This window comes from Gordionus sp. m RMFG-2023, chromosome 1, assembly GCF_954871325.1.
Source record: "Gordionus sp. m RMFG-2023 chromosome 1, tfGorSpeb1-WG-v2, whole genome shotgun sequence".
Lineage (NCBI taxonomy): Eukaryota > Metazoa > Nematomorpha > Gordioida > Chordodea > Parachordodidae > Gordionus > Gordionus sp. m RMFG-2023.
This window is the reverse complement of record NC_088775.1, coordinates 14,593,211-14,618,567: the sequence shown is the minus strand read 5'-3', so window position 1 is coordinate 14,618,567 and position 25,357 is coordinate 14,593,211. Positions and strand designations below refer to the sequence as shown.

General features: G+C 29.9%; 1 protein-coding gene across 2 annotated transcripts in view; it reads right to left on the bottom strand.

The window, feature by feature from the left end:
- The window catches only part of LOC135922327 (nucleosome-remodeling factor subunit NURF301-like), a 29,896-nt gene extending 5,213 nt beyond the window's left edge, over positions 1-24,683 (bottom strand). Inside the window, exons 1-23 of one of the 2 annotated variants that reach the window (XM_065456712.1) lie at positions 23,353-24,683; positions 23,071-23,308; positions 22,806-23,011; positions 22,711-22,760; positions 22,440-22,656; positions 22,126-22,396; positions 12,066-12,187; positions 11,826-11,980; positions 6,373-7,504; positions 5,564-5,920; positions 5,108-5,246; positions 4,799-4,939; positions 4,463-4,698; positions 4,027-4,182; positions 3,684-3,859; positions 3,537-3,618; positions 3,315-3,377; positions 2,866-3,196; positions 2,723-2,767; positions 1,850-1,988; positions 1,171-1,260; positions 593-789; positions 168-388 (exon numbers count right to left, since the gene is read on the bottom strand). In XM_065456712.1, the coding sequence (XP_065312784.1) occupies positions 168-388; positions 593-789; positions 1,171-1,260; positions 1,850-1,988; positions 2,723-2,767; positions 2,866-3,196; positions 3,315-3,377; positions 3,537-3,618; positions 3,684-3,859; positions 4,027-4,182; positions 4,463-4,698; positions 4,799-4,939; positions 5,108-5,246; positions 5,564-5,920; positions 6,373-7,504; positions 11,826-11,980; positions 12,066-12,187; positions 22,126-22,396; positions 22,440-22,656; positions 22,711-22,760; positions 22,806-23,011; positions 23,071-23,308; positions 23,353-24,667 (6,079 nt within the window). In that variant the 5' untranslated portion in view covers positions 24,668-24,683. Of the gene's footprint in view, positions 1-167; positions 389-592; positions 790-1,170; positions 1,261-1,849; positions 1,989-2,722; positions 2,768-2,865; positions 3,197-3,314; positions 3,378-3,536; positions 3,619-3,683; positions 3,860-4,026; positions 4,183-4,411; positions 4,699-4,798; positions 4,940-5,107; positions 5,247-5,563; positions 5,921-6,372; positions 7,505-11,825; positions 11,981-12,065; positions 12,188-22,125; positions 22,397-22,439; positions 22,657-22,710; positions 22,761-22,805; positions 23,012-23,070; positions 23,309-23,352 lie in introns of both variants that reach the window. The other variant, XM_065456711.1, reaches the window with a different exon arrangement.
- Positions 24,684-25,357: the final 674 nt, after the last annotated feature.

Genomic DNA, 25,357 nt, shown 5'->3' with positions numbered 1-25,357 from the left:
GGAAAAATTTCAAGGGATGTAATGCTTCTCTTGCTTCTATGGAAGCTCCGCTGTAAATAAATAAGAGGATTTCGAGAGTTTGAATAGAATTGAGTGGAGTAAGATTTAAAGATAAAATTAAATAATAAACCCAGTAACAAAAAAAGGCATGAAAAAGATAAATAAACCTGCTGCAGTTCCTGAGCTGTTGAAGGAAGCTTTTTTGTGTAAGGGGAAGAGGAGACCTTCGTCCTTTATATCATCATCGTCTTCTCCTACCATAAAGCCCCCAGCCACTTCACCCCGATATCTTTCTAGGTCCACTCCACTAGTTCGGTTATAATGCTCAAAGCCTTCTTCCTCGTCTTCGTCGTCAAGATCCGTTTCGGAATCGCGTTTTCTTGATTTTCTAAATAATAATTATTGCAATTGTTAGAAACGGTAATATTTTTTTTCTAGATACTTCCCAAAATGTTAATTAATAATTAAATTAATATTTAAAAAATATGCCGCGATAAACATATTTGTTTAAAGCTATGTGATAGCAAGTAATACAAAATTACCAAATTATACAGACTAAAGCATCTAAGAATAACTTGAATCAATAAATAACCTAGCAGCATTTCCTCTTTTCCTTCCTCCTTTACTCCTGGAACTACGTTTTTTAGAGCTGGATTTATTAGGATCTTCGCTTGCATTATTCATTCCGTCCACTTCATTAGAGGTCCTTTGTTTCTTGAGCCCAGATTTGTGGCGAGAACTGGGAGCCAGTTTGTTAAAAGCGGGGAATAGGTAGGATCTTATTTCGTCCTAAAAAAGATATTTTAATAAAAAATTGTTTTGAATTATTAAATCTAACGTTTATAATCCCCTCCCAGTATAGAAATAGTAAAGTGATGCCATTATATTTTTCAAAGCCAGTAGTATCATTAGGGTAAAAGGTTCTCAGTATGATTAAATTTAATTTGAATACCCTCTAAAATAAAAACTAGTGAAATTACTGCCTCAGATTAAGACCCAATTTTGACCAGAATATATGAAAAGTATTAATGTGATGCCCAGCCAATTTTTTAGGGCTTTTTGCAGACCACTATTGAAATAGGTATACTGTATTTTAAGGAATATTTTTCTAAAATTTTAAGAGTAAGTTTGTTATAATAAACGAAAATTTACGATTTATAATCTGTATACCTCAATCTCTCTTTGTAATTTGTGTTCCAAAAAATTGCGCTTTTTCAGAATATCTTTCCTCAAAGCTTGTTTGTGCCTTGTAAGAATTGTCTATATCGAAAATGAAAAAAAAATATGTAAAAAAAATTATATATCGTGTCTAATTTTTTCAGGTCCAGCACAAATATAAAAATTCAAAATAAATGTCTGGCCAGTATCCGTGTTGCTTCTTATAGGCAACCCTAGTTAGATTTTTTTTCTCCCCTAGAGATAAGGGAGGTTAAATACTTATTAACATTTATTTTTTTCGAATCAACTGATATTAAAATATATCATGGTTGGGTACATGACTGGTCATATACGCTTCAATCAAATGATCGATATTTGACTGGCCAAATTCAATTAAATGTTTTTATGATAGTGTTCACTTTATTAAGTATACGTAATAACAAATATACAAAATAAGTAAAAAAATGCAATGCATATTATTTAATTTGGTATTATTCTAAATCATTCTTGAAATATTTTTCGTTTTTATTTTCTGTCAGTCTTCAGGATCAATTGAATAATCATTTTCTCTTATTTAATTAATCGTAAATTATGATAAATGTTAACTAATTTTTCGCATAATCAAAGTTTTAAATAGATTTCGAAGGACTATAGCCAGGACAAATTATATTTTTGAAAGAAAGAAAAAAACTTGATTGAAGGTCATTTTGCTTAGTCGTCTATCTTCGATTTCGAATTTTTGGATCTTTAAAAGATCCTTTTGCACTTTACGTTCGTTTTTGTCGAGGGTATCGAGCATTGATTTCAGAACTAATCCTGCGACGGCCAACCTTATACAATGCAAAATATTACAAGTTAGGAATGTATCGATTTAAAAAATATATCGAATAAGATTTAGCACCAAACATTCATTTTTGAAGAATATCAACATCGGTAAATTGTCCACAATACTTGTGATCCGAGAAGTAATTAGGATGCTTTTTTATTGATCAGTATTAAGCCTTATTTATATAAACGGGTTATGTTCAAGCGTTGCGTTATTTAACGCTATCGAAATCACAACTGATTCTTCATAGCGTTAATAATTTTTGAAATATACGTCGCAACATATTACTTTCAAAATTTATCATAGCGTTATCATCAAAAGCTCCATATTTATAAATGAAACTTATTTATTGGCTTGATTTTGTAAATAACGCAACGCTTGAACATAACGCGTTTACTATAAATGAGGTCTTAAATAAATTTCTATTTAGGGATGAAAATAAATTGTTTCTTTAAAAAAAAATTCAGTAGGAAAATAAATATATAGATTTTATTGCAAATTTTTCTCATCTTAAAATGTAATCCAATATTTCGCTATAAATTTTCATTCTCACAATTAATTTATAATTTACTCATTTATTTTAAATTATTGTGTTATTAAAAAAACCAACTTTTATTTATTTAGATTTTTTTAAAAAAAAGTTAAAAAAAATGTTTTTTTTTTATATCCCTAATTAGATTAAAAACAATAAAATAGGAAATTAAGAAATAAAAACGAATTAATAAATCGGCATTAAACCTTTGATTGGCCTCTCTCTCCTCCTGGGTAAAAACGATGGCATGTCTTAATTTTTTTTTATAAAATAAATTATACAAATTGGCAGTTTTTTATGGTTAATTTCGACAAGATTTTTTAAAAACTACATTTCATATTATTTTAACCTGTATCTGTTCATGATGTTATTAATATTCAATGAAGCTAGGTTGGGGTTGGTGGCATAACAAGATTTTAATCCTGTGGACCCGGTGTTGTTGAATAAAGATTGAGATGTTACAGAACCTAGATTGTTAGCTCGCCACTTGTCGTTATTGAATAAATTTTGATTTTTGCCATAGCCCCCTGAAGATACAAAATTAGAACTTGATTTGGCGTTGTTGATAAGAGCTGAAGCCTTGTTCATCATATTCTGTTTATTTTGGTGAGCCTTTTGAAAAGCCATCAGCTTTCCCTGAACGCTGGGGTCGGTTGTGTTAAGTATAGCTTGCCTCAAGACTATGTTCAAGAAAAAGTGTGTGTATATATATGTATATATATGTAATGTGGGAAAAATTAATATTTTATATATCGAAATTAAACCTAAAGCCAAAAGATATATTAATTATTGACATACTTTTCTGGGTGATCTGAGGTGTCAAAACAAATTTTTTCTCTCCACTATCGGCATTGAGATTACCTTATGAGAATACAAGCAAATTATGTATTCAAATAAATTGCAGTATCATTTTCAAGAAAGACCGGAAGTTAAATCATGGTTGTAAAATCAAGATTATCGGATCCCAAAACGGTTATTTATATTTTATATATATTATATAATAGAAAAGTTATTAGTAACTAGTAAGCAAGTTTATTCCAGTTGCATTGGATGATGTATGAGTTGGAGCTTCGTAAGTATTTGGTGTTATCGAATTCGAAAGCTTTTGTATTTAAAAACAATTCAATGACCATTCAAAACCAAAAAATCAATAAGCAATAACTATACCTTAAAATTACTGATATTATTGAGTGACTGAGAATTCGAAGTGGGAGATAACATGGTAGTTATTTTGACGGGCGTCGTATTATATGAACTGTTAACGAACGAGGTATTGACATTATTCTGCAAAGCAATATTTACAAGTTGTAGCTTTCCATCGGGTAACCGGATGATCTGTTGACCTATTTTTTTTATAAATAAAATTTTCAATTTCCGATTAAGTATAGCGTGTCTTTAGCATTACTAGTTTTTTTTTAAAAAACTTTCAATTTTAAATTTGCCTAATTATAAAATATGACCACGCTATTAAAATGGCAAATATTATTTTTAAAAAGGTTTTAAAAGTTACCAGGTCCTAATGTTTTAATTTGCAAAGTATTTCGTGAATTGGGCGTGGATGTGAGATTATTAACACTTTGTTGGATGTTAACCAACTGTGCTTTAGAATTTATATTGACCAAGTTGGACACATTGTATTTCATCATATTTTGTGGGATAGATAAATCTTTATTTTAAAAGAATATATTTTTTTATAAAAACCATCTAAGCAAAATAAAAGAAATATTGACAAAGATATTTTCAAGAGGTACATTTTGATATTTAGGTTCAGCAAAAAAGTGAAAGCTTTAGAAGGTGTCCCATTATTGTGCCTCAAATATCTTTTACAAAAATAATACCACCTTAAATCTTAGGTAAAAACATATCAAATGTCATGTAAAAATTTCATTCATCACTTTTAATGATAATATTGGGTGGAAAGTTATTCATTTTTTCTTGCGCGTTACCAAGATTGTTGTCCACGTTGCCTGCTAGGTAAATTGCGTTCGTATTCTTATAATTTTGGGCTGTATTTTGCGCCTGGACTAATTTGGTAGCTTGCATGGGGGTGATAAACTTAAGGACGTTGTTATTCAGGTTCTGTAGACTTTGAAGATTAAGTGTATTGGAGTTTGTATTATTGAGACCCCCAATGTTGAGCATTATGGCTTGGTGAGGCCCTCCCCCTAGATTGATATCTTGCCTGTTATATAACAATTTAATATTAAATTATCGTCAATTTGTTTCCTTAAAAGTATTTAAAAATAAAAAATATTATTTTTCTTTCTTAAGAAGTATTATACCTCATAGATTGTTGTCTGATTTGATTTTCAATTTCTAATTTAATTTGTTCTGAGGTCTTCCCGATTAAATTGTTTAGTTTGATTGGTTGCATAAATGGAGAATTTGTTTTGTCTTGCGTGATATATACTCTTTTATCGAGCCTTAAAAAATGAAATATAAAATATTAGCAAATTGTAATTCTTTTTGAAATATGTACAAAAAATGGTAATTATTTATATTGGACAACCCATAGTAATTAAATATATCAGCTGATGATTGTAAAACTTTTTCTTGTTTTGATCACTAATCAAATTATTTTATAAAATTACTTATCAGAAAAGAGTTGGATTTGCCAGAGAGAGAGTTGTCTTTCCTTGACCCACGATTCAATTACACTTGGCTCGACAGTTATTTCAGGTTCCGTCGACTTTTTGACTCTTAAGCTTTTTCGTTCAGGAGGAAAAAGGTCTGTGAAAAAAAATATAAATAATTTAAAGAAAAAGGAAAATATTAAAAATAATAAAAATGAATACTAACTGGTCTAAGAGAAGTTACAAAATAAAGAAATTAATATAGCCAAAAACTGTAATTTACTAGCTCATCATCATAATGTAAAAAAATTCAAAAAATATATACATAATTAAAAAACCAGAAAATTTACACAATCTGATAAAACTTTCGAATTTTCTTAATTTTTTTATTTATCGCAAACTGTAATTTACTGATATAACCATAATTTAAAAAATAATTAGTGCAATATAATAATAAAAAGCAAAAAAAATTACCCAAATCTGCAAATTCCCCTGCCTTTTCAAACATCCCCAAAGATGGCAAGCCTTGACCATCTTTGTCTAAACCAGTTGCAGAATTAGTATTTCCGATATTACCGGCATTGCAAGTATTGATGTTAAGTGGTACCACTATCTTCCTGACCAGGTATTTGGCTTCTTGTCCAGGATACACGGGTTCAGTTCTCTTGAGGATTTCGGTAGTCGTTATTTCTTCCTCACTTGTAACAGTGTGTATGCCGCCAGGGGGAGGTTTCGAACTCATCTCGTCCCACTGAAGAGAAAAGTAAAGGATTTTTAGTTGGAGAGCCAGGGCTGGTAGTGAGTCGGCAGTCCAAGTGCGATATCTCCAAGCTTTGTGTATATAAACATAGATTATCAAATAAATACTATCAATTAGTATCCTAGAGGTCAACTGGACTAGTTACAACTGTGGATTGTAGTTATCATTTGGTTTAAGTTGACCTTTTACTACATCATAAATTATGGTAAAATTATTAGTTACAATAAAGCAATTCACTGTAAATTTAAAATTTATTATGTACTAGCATAGTTTTAACATTAATTTTTGACCTTAATTTACTTTAAAAAAATCCTATATATCATGTTTTAAATCAATTTGACAATTTAATAATTTAAAATTAGTTTATAAGAGTGGTAGAGATAGGAGTAAGACTTAAAAATTATAGAGGTCAGCTTTCAAAGAGGGGCAAATAGGACTAATTTTATGATTTAATAAACTCGAATATATATAAAAATAATAATTATCAAATAAAATAAACACAATTTGGTTAAGATAAAATTACTCGTTTTAAAGGCGGGTCGAGGGCAAAGGTAAGGCCAAAACTGTTGATTATTCTTAGCACTAGGTAGGAAGCCCTGAACCTCGAAATATTTAGGATTTCTAAACACCACAGTCTTGCTAGCTTGTCCACCCATGGTTGTATGAAAATAGTGATTAAGGAATCGTGACAGCCGTTTTACTTCATGTTCTGGGAGTATGAGAATGCTATGCCTTTTGTGTCTCTTGCATACAAACTTGGATCCTAGGGGAACGACCAATTTAGAATAAACCTTTTTCGTTTTAGGCTTTTTGCCCAAACTGAGCCTCACAAGTGCGCTGATGGAAAGGGCATGAGAGGCAGGAAAAAGTTTGGCTACAAACTTGGGACACGTAAATCTTTCTTGCAAATGTATTATCTTTTCATGTAATTCGCTGAGTGCATCTTCATCGACAACTTTTTGTGTAATCTTTGTCGAATCATTGGTTTGATTTGTAATGTTGACTTTGTTGTCATTATGATCACTACTACCATCCGTGGATTTCAGAAAATTAACGAAACTATTCAAATAGGGAGGTGGGTTGGCCAAGGATGTTATCAAGGGAGTCGTCTTAAGATTGGGCAGGTTGAAGAGCTGATCCGAGAACGGGGATGTTTCGTTATTTTCAGATTTGAAAATGATATTGTCCTTTAATGGGGTGATTTCCTTATCTCCTGCTGCTTCTTTAGTTGACCATTCGGTATTTATCTCCGTTTTAATGACGGGCAGTAGTAAGTTATCATCTCTTACAAGTTCCCATTTTTCGTCGATTATAAAACCAAAACTATGGGCCTTGTTGGTCAAGTCGACCTTTTGCTTCTCGAGTTCAATCAAGTCATGGCAGTGCGTTTGGGTACGATATTCAAACAGCTTATGGAAAATGGCCTGTTTTTCCTCATCACGAGCCCCATTGTAAGGCAATGTTGGGTATAAATTTGAAAGTTTATCCTTTAAACCTTCGCTTATGTTGATTAAGGAGGAAGATGAGGAGAGGTAGGCGTTAGGATCTTTTTGTGAATGATACGGTTTTTGCAAGACACGCACTCTGGTTCTGGAGAGCCAAAACCAACCTCCATGTCCCGTAATCCTATAATCTTCTCCTTTCATCTTCCAAACCTATTAAAGTAAAAAAAAATTGTATTATTAATTGATAATCTCAGTAATCTATAAATAATCGTTTTCCTGTCTTCTTAATGTTAACATAATCTTATCTATCAACTTTCCTATCATCATAATGTTATATAATTGAGATAGACTATATAACATGTTAAATTTTACATCTATCTACCAGGCCAAATCGATTTCAGAATCGGTTTTAGATTGAGATTTCACTTAGGAAAATAAAATATTTTTTTGCCAATGACCAGATATCTCATGCCCCAGAAAGAGGCTGAAAGTGCATTTTCAGCTTCTGGTAGGGCCTTTGAAGAGAAAAGAACTCGTTTAAAGGCAGATAAACTGGACTCCTCATTATTTATATATCACAATAATTTATTTTGTGATACTTTTGATAATGATAAGTCATTATAATATGTTCATTATTATATTTTTTCTATATTAACTAATTATATCATCAACATTTGACATAAATCATGCTTATTGTAATTTTTAAAAACAATTGTATTTTAACTTTTTTATAATATTTTTACAAATTAAATGCAACTTTATATATTTTTGATTAGATTATAACCGTCAAATAAACTTTTATTTAAGGTGGCGATAAATAAATACACACAAATTTTTGATATTATAATATTTAAATTCAGATTGTAAAATTTTATTCAGGCTTGGATTGGGGTTGGACTAAAAAATGTGCGCCCAGGCTCGGGTCAGATTGGACTAAAAAATGTCTGCCCGGGTTCGGGTGGGTCTCGGACAAAAAATTTTTCCAATCGGGCTCAGGTTGGGCTGTGAAAAATTACTTTGCAGACCTTTATACATTAATGATCAAAGCTAACCTTATCTCTAAAAAAAATTGATAATCGAAACATCAAAGGTGCGCTTAGGTTAGCATCTACTTATGATTCACTTGCCGGTGTCTCTCATAAAACCTATATCAAGCTTTACGCCAAACCTCCTAACTCTATCATCAATCCTATTGATCCTCCATACTCCATTTGCGCGACTAATTTCACAAAGGAAAAAGTAAGCCATCCTTACCTATCATTGTAATTCGACCCAAGGACTGGATGGAATTCGTCATGTATTTCTTCAGGACATTCCCTCTCCATTAATATGTTTCCATTCTTCAATCCTAACCTTACTTACCAACTTCTGCAATAAAATTTTGGCTAGTGATGTTTCAGATTTTGCGTCTCTCATTTTTGGTGCATGACTCATTGCCTATCCGTTAGGCGCCTTGTTGGCGTGATGCATCTCTCATCTTGAGTCCTTTTCAACTAGGCGTTAGAGTTGTCTATGGTTGTGAGGCCACGGTATACTTAACTCATATTCATTTAAAAAACAATCCAAGATCGACTTTGCCAATGCCTTTAATACCCTCTCTCGGAATTCTTTTTTGGATATAGCAAATATTTCCATTCTGCTATAGATATCCTACCATTTACAATTCAATTTATATAAAAAATTTTCTAAAGGCGTTCAATTGCTGCCTGCTGCGTCGAAACTCGAATATCATGGGTGCAACCCCTAAATCGTCCCCTCTTTTCATCACTGCATAATGGCTCTGGGCACTAGTTCCTCGAAACTATACCTTCTATTAATCTTCAATTACAACTTACCAAAGATGAACTCACTCAGGCAATTGGAATCCGTCTCAATTGCTCAATTACCCAAACTTACCTTTGCTCTGGATGTAATGTTCCTGTTGACTCGAACGGCCGACATAGCCTGCACTGCCGTTAATACAAAGGAGATATTCTTAGACTCAATCTTTGTAATGCCATTATTCAACGTACCCTAAAATCTGCGCAGATTCCATCGATCCTAGAATATAGTGGTCTTTTTAGATCTGATGGTACAGATAGCTTTACCCAAATTTCTTGGAAAAGAGGTTAATTTCTAGTTTGGGACTATTCCTCCATGATACCCTAGTCCCTACAAATCTTAGAACAAATATCTTGGACGTCAAAGAGCTATCCAAAATTAATAAATATACGGAAATATCCAATGAACATATTTTTATATCTATAATCTCCTTTACATTAGCCATATTTGGTTGTTTCTTGCTTTAACCTTCTTCAAGGAACTCTGTTCTCTTATTCGTAAAATCACTGATGAACCCAGGGAAATTTTTTACTTTAGGCAAAGACTATCCATTGCCATTCATAAATCGAATTACATCAGCTTCATTGGACGCCTCCCTAAGGATCTAACCTAAATTAAAATCCTTTTATTTTGATTTTATGTTCTTATATTTTAACATATGAGGGATTAAAATTAAGAAGTATATATTATATATAATTTATAAAACATAATACTATTTATAAAATAACATAATAATAATAATACCTTACTTATTTTTATTTATAAGTTTTAGATATTTCATCAAAATAAAAATATTTTTAACTAAGTTGAAAATAAAATGTTTTCCTGACTTTCAACGTCCAGAAATATTTTTAATAGCCATGCAATGCTCGAAAATATTTTTTCATGATCAATTATATGAATAACAATATCAAATAATTATTTTCACCCTTCCCTCCTTACTCATATACACCATATCATTATATGAATAACAATATCAAATAATTATTTTCACCCTTCCCTCCTTACTCATATACACCATATAAAGGTAGAACTAGGCTTATTTGTTACACATCCATCGTCATATAAATATTTGATACTGATTAAATTATTCTTGACCCTCGAAGTAATGGCTTCATCCATCGAGAGGATGGGTTTGGCTTGTTCCCTATTCAATAAGCCTTTTAATTAGTATCGATTGATACCTCTAATAACCATATATTTATATATAAGGACAAGAAAAAATAGCTTAAAATGTATGGGTCTGAGGTCAGGGTTCGTAGTCAATTTTTAGATCCAAGCCCTAGGTCTGGGTTTTACACAATCAACCATAATCAATTAACACTAATATAAGTAATCGGGCTTCATAAAATTTAAATTAACCTATTAAGTTCACGACACAAGTTACAAACTCGAGTCGAGACTTGAGTTCAAGACTCATTCAAAACTCGAGTCGCGACTTCTCAAGTTTAGAACTCGAGTCGCAACTTGAGTTCATGAGAGTCGAAGTCGCGATAACTCGATTATTTAAATACACTAGATATGATACAGTTAGAAGCTTCGTTTAAATTTCTTTATCTAGCTCAATGGTAGGCCTTTAAAATCACATATTGTTAAAAATTTTTAATGTCAAAAATCGGAAATGAATCAAATCGGTATTTATTTTAACTCTTAATTTTTTTTAATGAATATTAATAAATATGCAAATTTCAAGTGATCACAAAAATGGAAGATATGAGATTTTCATACTAGTTAATTTTATTTAATTATTTTAAAAAAGTTATTTAAAATCTGAAAAAGTTCTTGGAAGGGAGGGAGAGCGTTGGTTAATTAATTTGATGAATTGAAATTCCTATACTAATAAAAATAATTATAAAATACAAATCATGTAAAATAAATGAAATAAAAATGTGAAATAATCGCCTATGATTCAGAATTTCTGGTTTATATCTAGAAGATCATAGGCATTCATTCATCGATGAAGAGGAAATGTGGTGTTTGAAATCTAAAACTGCATGTGAGAATGCATATATGGCAAGACCTAATTATATGGTTTGTAAATATTGAAATATGTTAGTAAACAGTATAAAAATTTATATTGATCAAGAATTTTAGAAAAATCTTAAAAGTTGAGTGAATGTTATAAGTTGATGAAATAAATATTTTACCACTTATGGCAAATGAGCTAACCTCCAAAAAGAGATCAATAATTTAACTAAAATCAAATTAAGCCTGTCTGAAATATATATTTCTCACATACAGCTTTCAATTTCAAATATCTCATTTCCTCTTCATCAAACACTGAATACCTATATTCTTCTAGATATAAATCAGATAACTCTGAATAATACGCGATTATGTTGTTCTTAGTTATTTTATCTTCTATTTAATTTATTTTGCCCTTCGAGAGTGATGGGGAATCAGAATATTTTCCTTTATTCGATGATGGTCTTTATGTACCAATTAATTGTTTAGATTAAATAAAGAGTATATGGTTACCATATATTAAAAAGAAGGAAAATAAAGGAATCATCTCACATCAAAATAAAGGTACATTTCTGATTCATCCATCAAGGAGAAATATCTTAATAGGTAAGTTGTAGGAGAGATATCCGATTCAACCGTCATTTTTGACAGGTTAACTGCTAGTTAATTCATATCGAGATATGGAATCGTTATGTATAACATATTTTTAAACATTTCAACTAAAAATTGGATTTTGATGACTTACACTATGAGGTAATCCACGCGGAAATTTAGGGTACTTGACCCATGTTGATCGATCAGATACCTCGTCCTCCTTGACTGCCCCAGTATCTTTCAAGGTCCTCAATCTTTTGGCTTCTTCACGTTCCGCGTGTGTATAAAGACACATTTGTGTATGACCTTTATTGAAAAAAATTTCACTATATATGAGATTTCTGCCCAATATTTTTTTCAAAAAGGGTAATTGATTAATTATTATTTTTACCTAGTGCATCATGCCAAACATTGTTAAACACTGCTGGTCTTATAGCACATTCGAAAATGGCAAGAGCAAAGGCGAAATCTTTAACTTGTGTGCACATCTGAATGGCTTTGACCCATTTATCTCTATAATTTTTTTAAAATTGTTATTGAATTTGTAAAATGATTTAAAAGCTATACAATATAGAAAAGTATCAATAAAGGTTTGGGTATTGGTTGTGGTATTGGCTAAAAAGATGTTATCAGTGCATCTCCGGCAAAACAGAAAAATTTACTCAATATTTCCATATTCAATATTAAGCCCATTAAAACGATCGAATATTCGATAAATTATTTTAATAGTTAGTTTTAATAATCAATATGCTTTTTAAATAAAATCTAACTGACTTTCCTATTGATAATCTATCAATCTGACAAGTAGATGTTGTTTATAAAAGCCTTTTTAATTGGAAATAATTTACTGTCAAAAAATCTAAAAAGAATCTAATAATGCACTATTCGAATAATTTTGGTCTTTAATAAGCTACACAATATCTAATTTTTTAGCATCACTATTTATATTTTTAAAAAACTTTAGTAAAAGCTAAAATTTTGGATTCGATGACTTCTAATGACGTCTTCATAGTATGGAAAATTTTATCCAAACTAAATAAAAATTCGGGCTGAAAAGTTATCGATTTAATATGGAATTACTCTCATTTTATATAACTAGGATTTGTTTATCGATATAATATATATATATCAACGACAGTTTGTCACAATATAAGATATATTTTAAAATGTTTAATAAGCTATTATTGACAAAAGGAAGTATAGTTGTATAAAAAAATTGAGACAAATTGATTAATAAAGGAACTCTAGTAATATTAACTATACGATTGTTGATCAATAAAGAGATATTCCATTCTTTAGGAGTTTCGCCACTATCCCAGATTTTGTTTAAGAGGGGTAATAGATAGGAGGATATAGTGTTTGATGCACTTTTTAGATGTTCGGCAGTTATTCCGTCAAGCCCAGGAGCTTTATTATTACGTAGTTTAGTGATAGCTTTCTTTATTTCATCGGTGGAGGAGGCGGGATTGAGCGTACGCTTGTGCTTGTTTGGCAGAAGGCTTTTCTTGAGTCAAAGACCCTCATATAGTAATCTACCCATAAAACTAATTGTTCATCTTGATCTACAATTTATTTCCATTTTTTTAGAACTAGAGATGGGAGTTTTTTAAAACTGTAGGGTTTACAAAAATAGTTCAGTTTGTTATATGCATCATATATTCTATAGTCCTTCATATCTTTATCTATTTCAAAAGCTTTCTTAGCAATGTATGTCCTTCTATCACTCCTCAAAAAATCTCTTTTAGTTTTAAGTGTTAACTGATATGGAGAACATAGTATACGGTAAATTACTTATTGGGTCCCTAAATATTAATGGCTTGAATAATAAATTAGTAGTGCTACTAAGAGATTTTGCGCCCATGAAATTAGACATCATTGGCATTCAGGGGACTCATAGTCCAGGAAATACTACGGCTGACTTTAATGAATATAAGTTGTTTTGATCTGGTATCACCCTTAATAGCTAGTCAGGAATAGCTTTCCTAGCAAGCAGACGAATACAAAAATCAATAATTAAATTTGTACCTATATCAGAAAGATGTGGTCTCCTGTATCTGAATACAAAATTCAGACCCACAATTTTAGTAAATTTATATGCCCCACCAAAGAGGAAAGAGAGACTCGACTACATAAATGAAATAATTACTCTAATAAATTCTCTGCCTTTGAGGTATAATATTATAATCTTAGGAGACCTCAACTTGAGAATTGGCAAAAACGAGGAATATGATAATAATATTATTGGAAGTGCCAGCATGCAGCAAATCAATAAGGAGGATAGCATCAACTTGATTTTTGCAGAACCAAAAATCTGAAAATAGAGAACACCTTTTTCAACCATATGAACACGTTTACTTTCGTGAGAGCAAATCAAAAATCTCAAATAGATTTTTTCTTATCAAATGTCCATGAATAGTTCGAGGATGTTGAAGTGTCCACGAACATCAAATTATCAGATCCTATATTGGTAGCAAAGATGTTTGTAAAAAATATATGGAAATATCATCACAAAAATAGCCCAAATACACCAGGCTACAGAGTAAACTCTCTTAAACTCATACTTCCAAGAAAACAAATAAAGGCACAATCACACGAAAATCTACAAATACTAGACCAAACGTTAACCAGGAAAAGAGACATTTTTTTAAATACGACCGAAAATAGAAATGTAAATGCTGTTTGGAATCTTTTTAAAAGAAACATCATAGAGTCATACAATACACTAGCAAATGTGAATATCTTTCTAAGGAAGGAATGGCTAACAAACGAGGCAGTAATCAAAATAAATCAACTTAGAGAAGGAAATATTTTATACAAAGACTTATGGAAGGACATACAAAAACATTTGAGGAGTGATAGAAGGACATACATTGCTAAGAAAGCTTTTGAAATAGATAAAGATATGAAGGACAATAGAATATATGATGCATATAACAAACTGAACTATTTTTGTAAACCCTACAGTTTAAAAAAACTCCCATCTCTAGTTCTAAAAAAATGGAAATAAATTGTAGATCAAGATGAACAATTAGTTTTATGGGTAGATTACTATATGAGGGTCTTTGACTCAAGAAAAGCCTTCTGCCAAACAAGCACAAGCGTACGCTCAATCCCGCCTCCTCCACCGATGAAATAAAGAAAGCTATCACTAAACTACGTAATAATAAAGCTCCTGGGCTTGACGGAATAACTGCCGAACATCTAAAAAGTGCATCAAACACTATATCCTCCTATCTATTACCCCTCTTACACAAAATCTGGGATAGTGGCGAAACTCCTAAAGAATGGAATATCTCTTTATTATGTAATTTCCCCAAGATTAAAGACCCAAAAAGCTTCAAAGATTATCGGGCTATTGCCCTAACATCTACTGTATCTAAAATATTCATGGTTCTGATAAAGAACAGAATTATGTCGTCTCGGCCAACCTTACTTCCGAAATATATTTGTGCCTACAGGCCAAAGAAAAATATGCTAGAACCAATTTTAGCACTAAAAATAATAATACAAAAATGTTGGAAATACAAAATTCCCGCCTACTTCACCTTCGTTGATTTCAGCAGAGAGTTTGACAATGTAAATCATGATGCTCTTTGGAAGACTTTGTCGGAATGCGAGATTGAATCAAACATAATCCACATAATAAAAAACCATTATACGAATCTCACCGGCTGTATAAAAATTAACAATAAGATATCCCCCCCCCCTTTTAAGATAAAGAAAGGCGTAAAATAAGGATGTGTACTTTCACCTTTACTGTTCAATATTATAATGCATAAAATTATTAAAGAAGTTTGCTGCATGTTTAATGGATCTAAGCTCCAATTCAAAGTTACATCTAGAGAACAGAATAATATCATACACAGATGACATCGCTCTAGTGTCCTTAAGTATTAAAGAAATGGAAAATATATTACACCCATTGGTAAACTTAAGTCTAAAAATGGGCTTAAAAATCTATTTTAATAAAACAGTTATTCTTCCTTCCCCGAGTGCTGCCCAGAATCCAAGTATCATAATTGATGGCAATATCATTAAGGTAGTAGAAAAAATAAAATACCTAGGCGTACTTTTGGATAACAAGGGCTGTTGTAAAGAAGAGATGAAAACCAGAATACATAAGGCAAAAGGGGCTTTTTACAAGTATATGAAGTTATGGAAGACGAAGGAGATCTCTGTTCACACCAGACTTAGAATCTTCAATTCTACAATCATCCCCATATTACTTTTTGGAGGGGACTTATGGGAATTTTACAAAACAGAAAATAGGAGACTCCAATCCTTCATAAATAACTGCCTTAGAACCATAAATGGAATTTTTTATCCGAAGGTTATATCAAACAACAATTTATGGAGAGCATCTAAGCATACTCCGATACACATCACCCTGAAGAAACACCGTATTCAATTTCTGGCCCATATCATAAGAAACTCAGATCAAAATCTTGTCCATGATGCTATTACTTGGCTTTACACCTATAATAAAAAAGAATATACAAAATACAAATCCCTCTGGTACTATAAGACCATAAAAGATATAATGGTTAAATTTAAATATGAAACAATTCATTAAATTAAATAACTGCAAAAAGTCCATTAAAAAACTCTTCAGGATAAAGGAAAGATATTTCAAATGAAAAAATTACCAGTGTTTTATATTTTTAATACCAAAATCAAATATGGGACGTTTCTAAATTAGGACTAATAGCAAACTGGATTGGTATGTACTTTATTTCATCCTAATTTCTATAAAAATCTTAAACTAGAAATCAGCCACAACCCACCCTTAAAGTAATTAACTTAAACTGCAGTTCTTGGGCATAGGCTCTTTTTTTGTCCCGCTCCTTTTTGATTTTAAGCCTATGGACGTCTGCGACTTCTTCGGAATGTTGAGCGTACAAGTACGTGCGGCTTGCCCACAAAAGTGTGGAGGGCTCCTCATATTTTATTTTTAATTAATACCCAAATTAACTTTGTTCCAATTAGATGGAAATGAGGAAAACCTAGCGTAGCTCTGTTGATACTCAACGTTAGAGGGCATATGCGCTATATATCACGTATCACGTAAGTAGGCATATACAAAGACAAATTGAACATTTGATTTGTTTCGAACAATTTGAATTGAATCAAATCGATACAATACCAAAAATAAGTTATTCGATTTGTTCGAATATGAATAAATCTAAGGCAGAATTTTATTTATTCATTTTCACAATATCCTTCCTTAAAACAAAATTTTAAAATATTGTAATATTTTCTAGCTTAAAATGAATAATTGTAAATTGTAAAAGTCTCAGAATCAATAAATAAAAATATTATAATTATTAATATTTTTCAAAAACAATAATAGTTTTGCGATAAATTATTTGCTAAAGCTGAGTCCAAAATATCAAGTGCAAATTTTCGAAACTTTAAATAAATAAGCAATTCAAATATAAAAATAAAAACATGTCCTAAACATAATTCTAGAAAATTTTTATAAATTTTAAAAATTTAATATACGATTTCATTAAAATCTTAAAATATGCAAAAGTTTTGAAACTTGATTTTTTTAGAATGGGTTTGTACACCGCATAAAGAATCTAGAGAATCCTATATCTTAGGAATTAAAATTTTATATACAGATTATTATTTTCTCGATTTAAAAAATAACTCTATTAAAACTTCAGTACTATAGTGACGAAAATAGCGTAAACATTCTTGTGGGGTCAGACCAATGACGTATATGTACTAAAATTGGTGATTCATTAATTAAAAGTGTACATACAATGGAGTCAACTGAAGTGCCATTTTATGGTTTGCTCGTCAACTAATTGTCTATATCGATTATTATATTAATGCACATTATGACATTTAATCGACGTGCAAACTATAAAATTCCGCTACAACTGACTCCAATGTGTATATATTTAAATGTGTTAAATGCATGAATCGCTAATTTAGTAATATATTGACATCATTATTTTATTTTGTAATATTATATATAAAACCTTTAGGCTTAATAAAACATTATTTTTAATTTATTATGTATAGATATAAAATTTTGAGGATAATGATAGCCTTATGTCATTCTAAAAAAAGAATAAATTTTTTTAATCCTAAATATTAAGTACAAAAAAATGCATTCGATATCAAAACCAAGACTCCCTATATTAATTAACCAAGGTTAGAAAAAAAAGACAGAAGTTAAAACTTGCATCTATCACAAACTGCTTATATTTTAAAAACTATTGAATCAAAAATGAATGAAATTTTTGACACATATTCTAAAGATAAATTCAATTAAAGTAGGGCTGTGCTGATCCACAAATTTTTCACCAATCTGATATTTTTCAATATTACTAAAAAACTCGATCCGATTCCAATCCGATACTTCTATTGATTTTAATATTTTTGAACCAATGTCATAAAAATATCAATATTTTCTAATATTTTATACTCCAAAAGTTAATGATCTCATTTAAAATATTTTCAATAGGTGAATGTGTGGCGTTGTTAAACAGCTCCATTTAGCCGATTTATAAAAAGGGCTAAATCAAGATTTTGGCCAAAATAATATTACCTAAGTCTCGAAATTTCGCCAATAAAAGTCCAAACCTTTCTGCTATATGCTGGCAAAATAAATAAGCTTGAGTAATTTACTTTTGGCTACCATCTTGAGTTAACCATTTAAAATTGGGTAAATCGAGCCCAATAGCGGGTCATTCCATATCTAATGAGCAAAAAGATGAAATTTCAGGCAGCCTTTCAATATTTTTAAAATTTGGTAAGCAAATAAGGTTATGTAATTAGAAATAGCCAAAACTTTTGCCTCGTAACATTTATTTTTGCAGATATTAGGGTTCAATATGGCAAAAATGACGTATTTTTTACCATTATGTGCCTTCATTCAATTGTATATCTTAAGAACTATATAATTGTAAATAACAAATTTAATATCAAAATTACGTACAAAGATTTTTGGATAAATTTTTTGATTTTTCCAATTTCCGGCCATTTTATTTAATATACAAGAATTAAAAACTCTTTTTGGAATTAATACGACCTTTTTTTAAAAATTTTTAGAAGACATTACTAAACTCTTAATTTATATTTATAAAAAAATTAATCTGAGGCGCGGCCAGCTTCATTCTCAAAATCGATAAAAATGATTAGAAAAGTGTATAAATATTTTCTCGAAAAAGCGTCTTTGTATAAAATTATATATAAGGCTAACCACCAATTAGAATCATAAACACATGCTATGTATCCTAATATTTCTCCCAAGATTATACTTATGATAAATAATATATAGTGTTTTCTATTGAGTTCGAATACATTTTACTTCTAAATTGACGTAGACCTGTCGGAATATTTCAGGAATCGGTAGTTTTCGAAAATCTTTCTCTGAGTAATATAAGTAATAGTTCCTCGTCATATTTTTTGATATATTCAAAATATATGCCATTAATATTATTTTTTAGCGAATTCGTACAATTCATATGTTGTTGTTATTTGTTCTGAGTAAGGTTTTTGCAAACTTTCTCTATCGGCTAATCTTTTAACAGTGCACCAATTTCATAACAAGCACTTTTCCCATGTGCTGTAGCAGAAAAATGCCATTTCGCTTGTACACCAAAATCCATCTCACGATGGCAAATATTAATAAAAAACGATTTTTATAATGTGCAATTCATCAGAATAATAAAAATTTTTATTTGACATATAAAATTTATTAATTAAAAAATTTACCAATATTTTTTGTAAATAATGTACTGCTATTATATTATGTTGAAAAGATTCGAAAATTATCTTTATAATAAATAACAAAAGGGTGAACAATGGATTGAGCTCTATTCCAACGATAACTTTATACTTCACTGAAAATTACTTAAAATTAAATATTGGCCGTCGTCTAAGTTCAATTTTAGCTGGTTTAGATACAATTGTTGAGTTGAAATAGAATGGGGTAATAAAGATTCTATTTTTTCAAAAATCCGATCCAATATTTTTATTGTTTTGGGTTATTTTATTATAATATTTTTATTTTATACATAATATCATAATAATAATAAATTAATATTTGTAATGTTTTAAAAATATCAAATTATTTTAAAAATTAGAGCAGCGAAAAATTTGATATTATTTTTGGTGCCATATATGAAATACTTAAGAATTTATATATTGAAGAACTCTAAACTTGGTTGAACATATTTTATTAATATTCATTAAATATGTGTTATATGTGTAAATGATTTTATAATATGCATTTCTTTTATCGATGACAATTTCTATAATTGATTGAAACTCTCATTCTTACAGGATGAATAATCCTTTAAAATAGTTCAAGAAAAACCATTAAAAATTATGAATATATAATTTTAAATCTTTCGGAAAAATATTAATATACTTTTCTAATCATTTTAATTGATTTTGAGAATGCCGCGTCCCAGACCAATTTTTTTTATAAATATAAAGGAAGAGTTAAGTAATGTCTACTAAATTTTTTATAAAAATTGAAGGTCGTATTATTTCCAAAAAATCGTTATTAGTTTTTTTATATTAAATAAAATGGCCGGAAATTGGAAAAATCTAAAAAAAATATTTTTTTTATTTGTATAATCTTTGTATAATCTTTGTATGTAATTTTGAGATTAAATTTGTCATTTACAATTATGTTGTTTTTATGATATGCTTAATTGAATGAAGTCAAGATAATGGCAAAAATACTAGTGATCTGCATCGGGCCTAATTTTTCAAGCCCAGCCCGTCCCGAATTTATTTAAATATAGAAATTAATTTTTATAATTACTCAAAATAAAAGACATATGTTATATGGCCTAATCAAAAATTTTTATTTTACATAAAAAATTGAATATAAAATTGATAAATTTAGATATGTTTAAAAAAAATTCAAGGTCTGACCTGACCCGGCCCGATTTTTTTTAAAAAATTCTATTTTAGTTCCTCTCATTGATGCATGAAATAATTTATAAAATAGTAAAAAATTATACAATAACCAAAAACAATAAAAAATATCGGATCGGTTAAGTTTTAAAAAAAATATCAGTATGATCCGATATTTTTTTAAAAGGCTAAATATCGGTGCTGATCCATATAATATCGGAACAGCCCTAAATTAAAGCTACTGAAAATTTGAGATCATGATAAATTATGCTATGGCCTATATAAAATGGTAGATATTTAGAGTTTAAAAAATGTTTTTGGCTATTTTATGATCGTATATAATAATTATAATCATACTTTTTTATACATAATTTCATAATAATAAATTCTTAAAAGGAACCAAAATTCAATTTATTTGTAATGTTTATAAAAAGTCAGATTATTTAAAATTAATTTAAAAATAAAGCAGCTTATTATCGGCAATGAGAAAAGGATTAATAATATCCAACGTGACACATTCAGATAGTGTTATTAAACGGCTAGATTTAAGCCGATTTAAAGGATTACTCATGATTTTAGTCAAAAGTAAATTTTGCCTACAGAAAACAGAAAGGTCTAGACATCTGTTGGCGAAATTATTAGGATGAGGTAAATATTTTGGCTAGAGGCGTTAAGAACACTATATTTTGATGAAGATGGAGCGTTCTTTTGAATAGAATATATTGATTTTTTTATAAAAGTTCAAATATGATGTTTTATAACAATATGTAAAAATATCGGATCGGTTTTATAGTAGTATAGAAAAAGATGGTATGGTAATCGGTATTGAGTCTGTTTTATAGCAATTTTGAAAATTAGGTGATAAATTTGTGGATCGACATAGCCCTATAAATTATCATTTCCAAGTAATACTAATTTTTGCACGCTCAGGGTATATAAACCCCTACAAGGGTATTGAATGGTTAATTGTTATATGATTTAATTAAAAATTTATTAAAAATGAATTATTCAAATAATCGAATTATGATTAAAAATGGTGTTAATAATGTTCACTTTGAGCTCAAATTAGGGTTTAGAAATTTAAAATTGTTTGATTGGACATTTTGAGACCATAGGTTAAACATGGAAACGATCCCGGGGTAATAATAGACAGATGTCCAAACCTTTGTTCCTTCTGCAAACAAAATATTCAGGCTTGCGTAATTATATTCTGGATGAAATATTGAGTTAGCCGTTTTTAAAAATCGGCTCAAAACGAGCCGTTTAACAACACTAGGGGCGAGTTCAGTAGGTTTTTGATTAAGTTCCTGTTAACAAAATTTCTGCTAAATAAAGTTTAAAATTCCTGAGAATCAATTTATTTATTTTTAATTTAACTTTTTTAAATTAAAAATGTTTTTATATTTTTCAATTAAAAATTTCAAAATATATAGTTTGGCTAAGCTAGATTTGAACCTAAAAATTTGAGCCATCCTCAAAATTGGGAAAGTTATGACTGAAAAAAATTATCTAGCTTTACTATAAGATATAAAAATAAGAGAATACAATTTATAGTGCCAACAAACTTATAAATTTTCCAGCTTCCATGCATAAATGCGGGTGATATTTTATTCTCAACATGTATCATGGTATTTCTTAGGACAATAATCAATTGTGAGGGTGTGGTGTATTGCAATCCTTGCCATTTAAATTCCTGGGCACTTGAAGCTTGTAACGCAGTAAATTTATTGGACAGATAGCGCTTTTTATCCCTCTCTTCAGCTAACTGGTACTTATTTAAAGCCAAATGACTTGATGTATACTGATTAATATAAGTTTTATAACCATTCTCTTCTCCTTCAATATAATATATATCATTTTTTGTATAATAATAATATACCTAAGCAAAATAATTGCTCTGGGTTAGGGTTGTAGTGCTTTATTATGTACTGGGAAATATTTATATAATTTTCAATATCTTTCATATCATCTTTGGGTGACTCAACTGAGGCTAAACCAGATGCTAAATTGGCTAGTCTGAGTAAATTGGATGCAGAAGATTCTTCAGCAGAGTCTGTGGTAGTTAAATCCTTCTTTGCATCATTATTCTCATCAATCTTATCAAACAAAAAAAGTAATTATTATTTTTCAAGAATAAAATATAAATTAACTTCATTTTCTTTGTTTTTCTGTAAGTTTACAAGTATATTGTTGCTATATTCTGAAAAAAAAGTAACATATATTTAATTAGGAAGCAAAAAAATACCTTCTTCTATTTCAATAAAAGAACTCCGATTTCCTTTTACTAAATTAGTTATCCTTTGAGTGATATCAAAGCCTTCCTCAATCTCAGTCATAATATTGTTTAAATTAGTAACCAATAATTTTTCATATTTTTTTGCATCCAGCAACTCTAATAGTAGCTTAAATTTCCCTTTGGTACTATAGTACCATATTTGGTCATCTCCTTCACTACATGTATAAATTTAATTTTAAAAAATAGGTTGATTAAAGTATAGGCTTGTTTTTACATTATAATCCTCCGGCATAAATACCAATATTTTCTGTTTTGACGATCATATCCTATTGGTTCCTGTCTTATAAGAGTCCCATTCTTTTCTAGATTGGAAATACAATCAGTGACTCCAGCAACTTGATTAGCTTTACAGATATTGCATATCCAGTCTTCATCAGGTATTTGAGAGAGTGGTGGGTTAGTACAATGGAGATGATAAACAGCAGAACATGCTTCACAACATATTAATTGTCCTAGACAAATAATGATTATTTATACATATTAATTTAACATTTACCTAATTTGTGGCATGCTCTACAAGCCTCGTCATGTTTTATAAAACCTTCATTATTTATTTCCAACCTGATAATGTTGGTTGATAATACAAGATCACATAATTGACTCAATGCATTTAATTTATCTTTTATAGAATATGTAAAATTTGAGTTGATAGTTTTATAATAATTATTTGTTTCAGAACTAAATTTTGAATTATTCATTTGACTTTTGTTCATCACACATGATATGTATGACTTAATAAGTTCAGGCCATGTCACTGAATCTAATGAATAAAGCATAATATTGATACTATCTTTCATATCTTGAGGTCCATACCATGTATTCTTAATTTCATCTTCTCGAAGCAAGGTTTTCAACAAGGATACAAATACTTCAGATATTAGATGATTATTACTTTCCTCTGAACACAGTGCAGCACAAAATGTCTCAAAACGAAAGGGAGAAAGTTTTAAAACTGATCTAAATCGCCTTAATACTTCATAGACACTTATGACCTGCATTAAAAGTTTACCTTCTGTCAAATTTAATACTTTAGTGGCATCATAAAAAGCTTCATTTCCTAGCAAATATGGAGTGATTATGAGATCTCTAGATGTTTCAGGTAAGTTAAATCTTTTTTCCAACTGTTTAGCAGCCTTTTCAGTGTATTGCTCATCATCCTTTTCATCATTTATATCAGATGGTTCAATCAAATCTTTAAGTTTTGTGGGTTTTATGTCATCAATAGATTCCTCAAAATCGTAAATACATTCATTGTCCTCTGATAAATATTCCTCTTCCAGAGAAAAATAACCTTTACCTATCTCATTTATCGAGTCTGTAGTAGCCTCTTGACTTTCGTGAAATTTCTTAAAGGACGCTGTATCATCTATCCCTATATCGTCCGCTTCGTCCACAGAGGATGAAGATGCAGTTGAGAACTCGTCGTGAGATTCAACAACAGATGAGATTGGCGAAGCAGATGGCATATACCCTTCAAAATGAACTGAATCCGTTTTATTGTCTAAAAATGTTTCATGGTTAAATAATTCATAGCCGGACTCGCTTTCATCTTTAGTCTCAGGCATATTAGGAATATCCTTATCATTTCCATCTGGAATATCGGAATTAAACGCAGAGTTTTTTAATTCGTTTGGTGCACTCAAATAAAATTCTGAATAGTCGTTTGCTTGAATGTGATTGGTGTCATATAGATTAGCGTTGGATGAGTTTGATACTTGAAAATTTTCATCAGTAATTTTTTTGATGTCATCAGTATTTAAATATTTCGTTGAAGGAATTTTTATGCGATGAGAACGTCTATTTGAATCCATATGTATATTTATTTACAAGAAACATAAATTTTAAAGTTAAGCTTTAAGTGTTCAGTAGCCATATTTATATTTATCACGTGATACTTTTAAGATTACATATTTTTTCTTATTTAGATTAAAAAAACGTTAAATAATTCCTTTATAAAGGGTTATTATAAATTTATACTAAAGAAATTTATTATTATATATAATCATTTAATATTAGCTTACATCCATTTAAAATAATACTTTATGTAAATATATTAGTAAAATAATTTAATAAAATAAAATAACATAGATAAATTATACATTAATATAAATTTAGCGCTAACATTATAATAATATGCAACAAAATGGCCAAAGTCTATACTATGCATAGGATGTTCAATTACGGCGTTTCGGATATTGAAAAAATAAAGCTGAGATAATTGTATTTTACTATGTTTATGGCTAATCGTTGGCGTAGGTAGAATCTCTTGTTGGGATCCTCGGTCCTAGCAGAGATCCGTTTTCCTAGCTCTTTAAAAAGGTCTAGGGCATGAGAGCCGAACGACGTTAAGGCAGTGGCGATTAATGGTAGGAATCCATAATTGGCGGGAAGAGATGGCGAATATTTAGCTAATTTATTCGCCTCGGCATATAGTATGGCATCTCTATTTATATTGGAAGGGGCAAGAGGATCGATGCATGAGAAATCCCAAGTTAGGAATT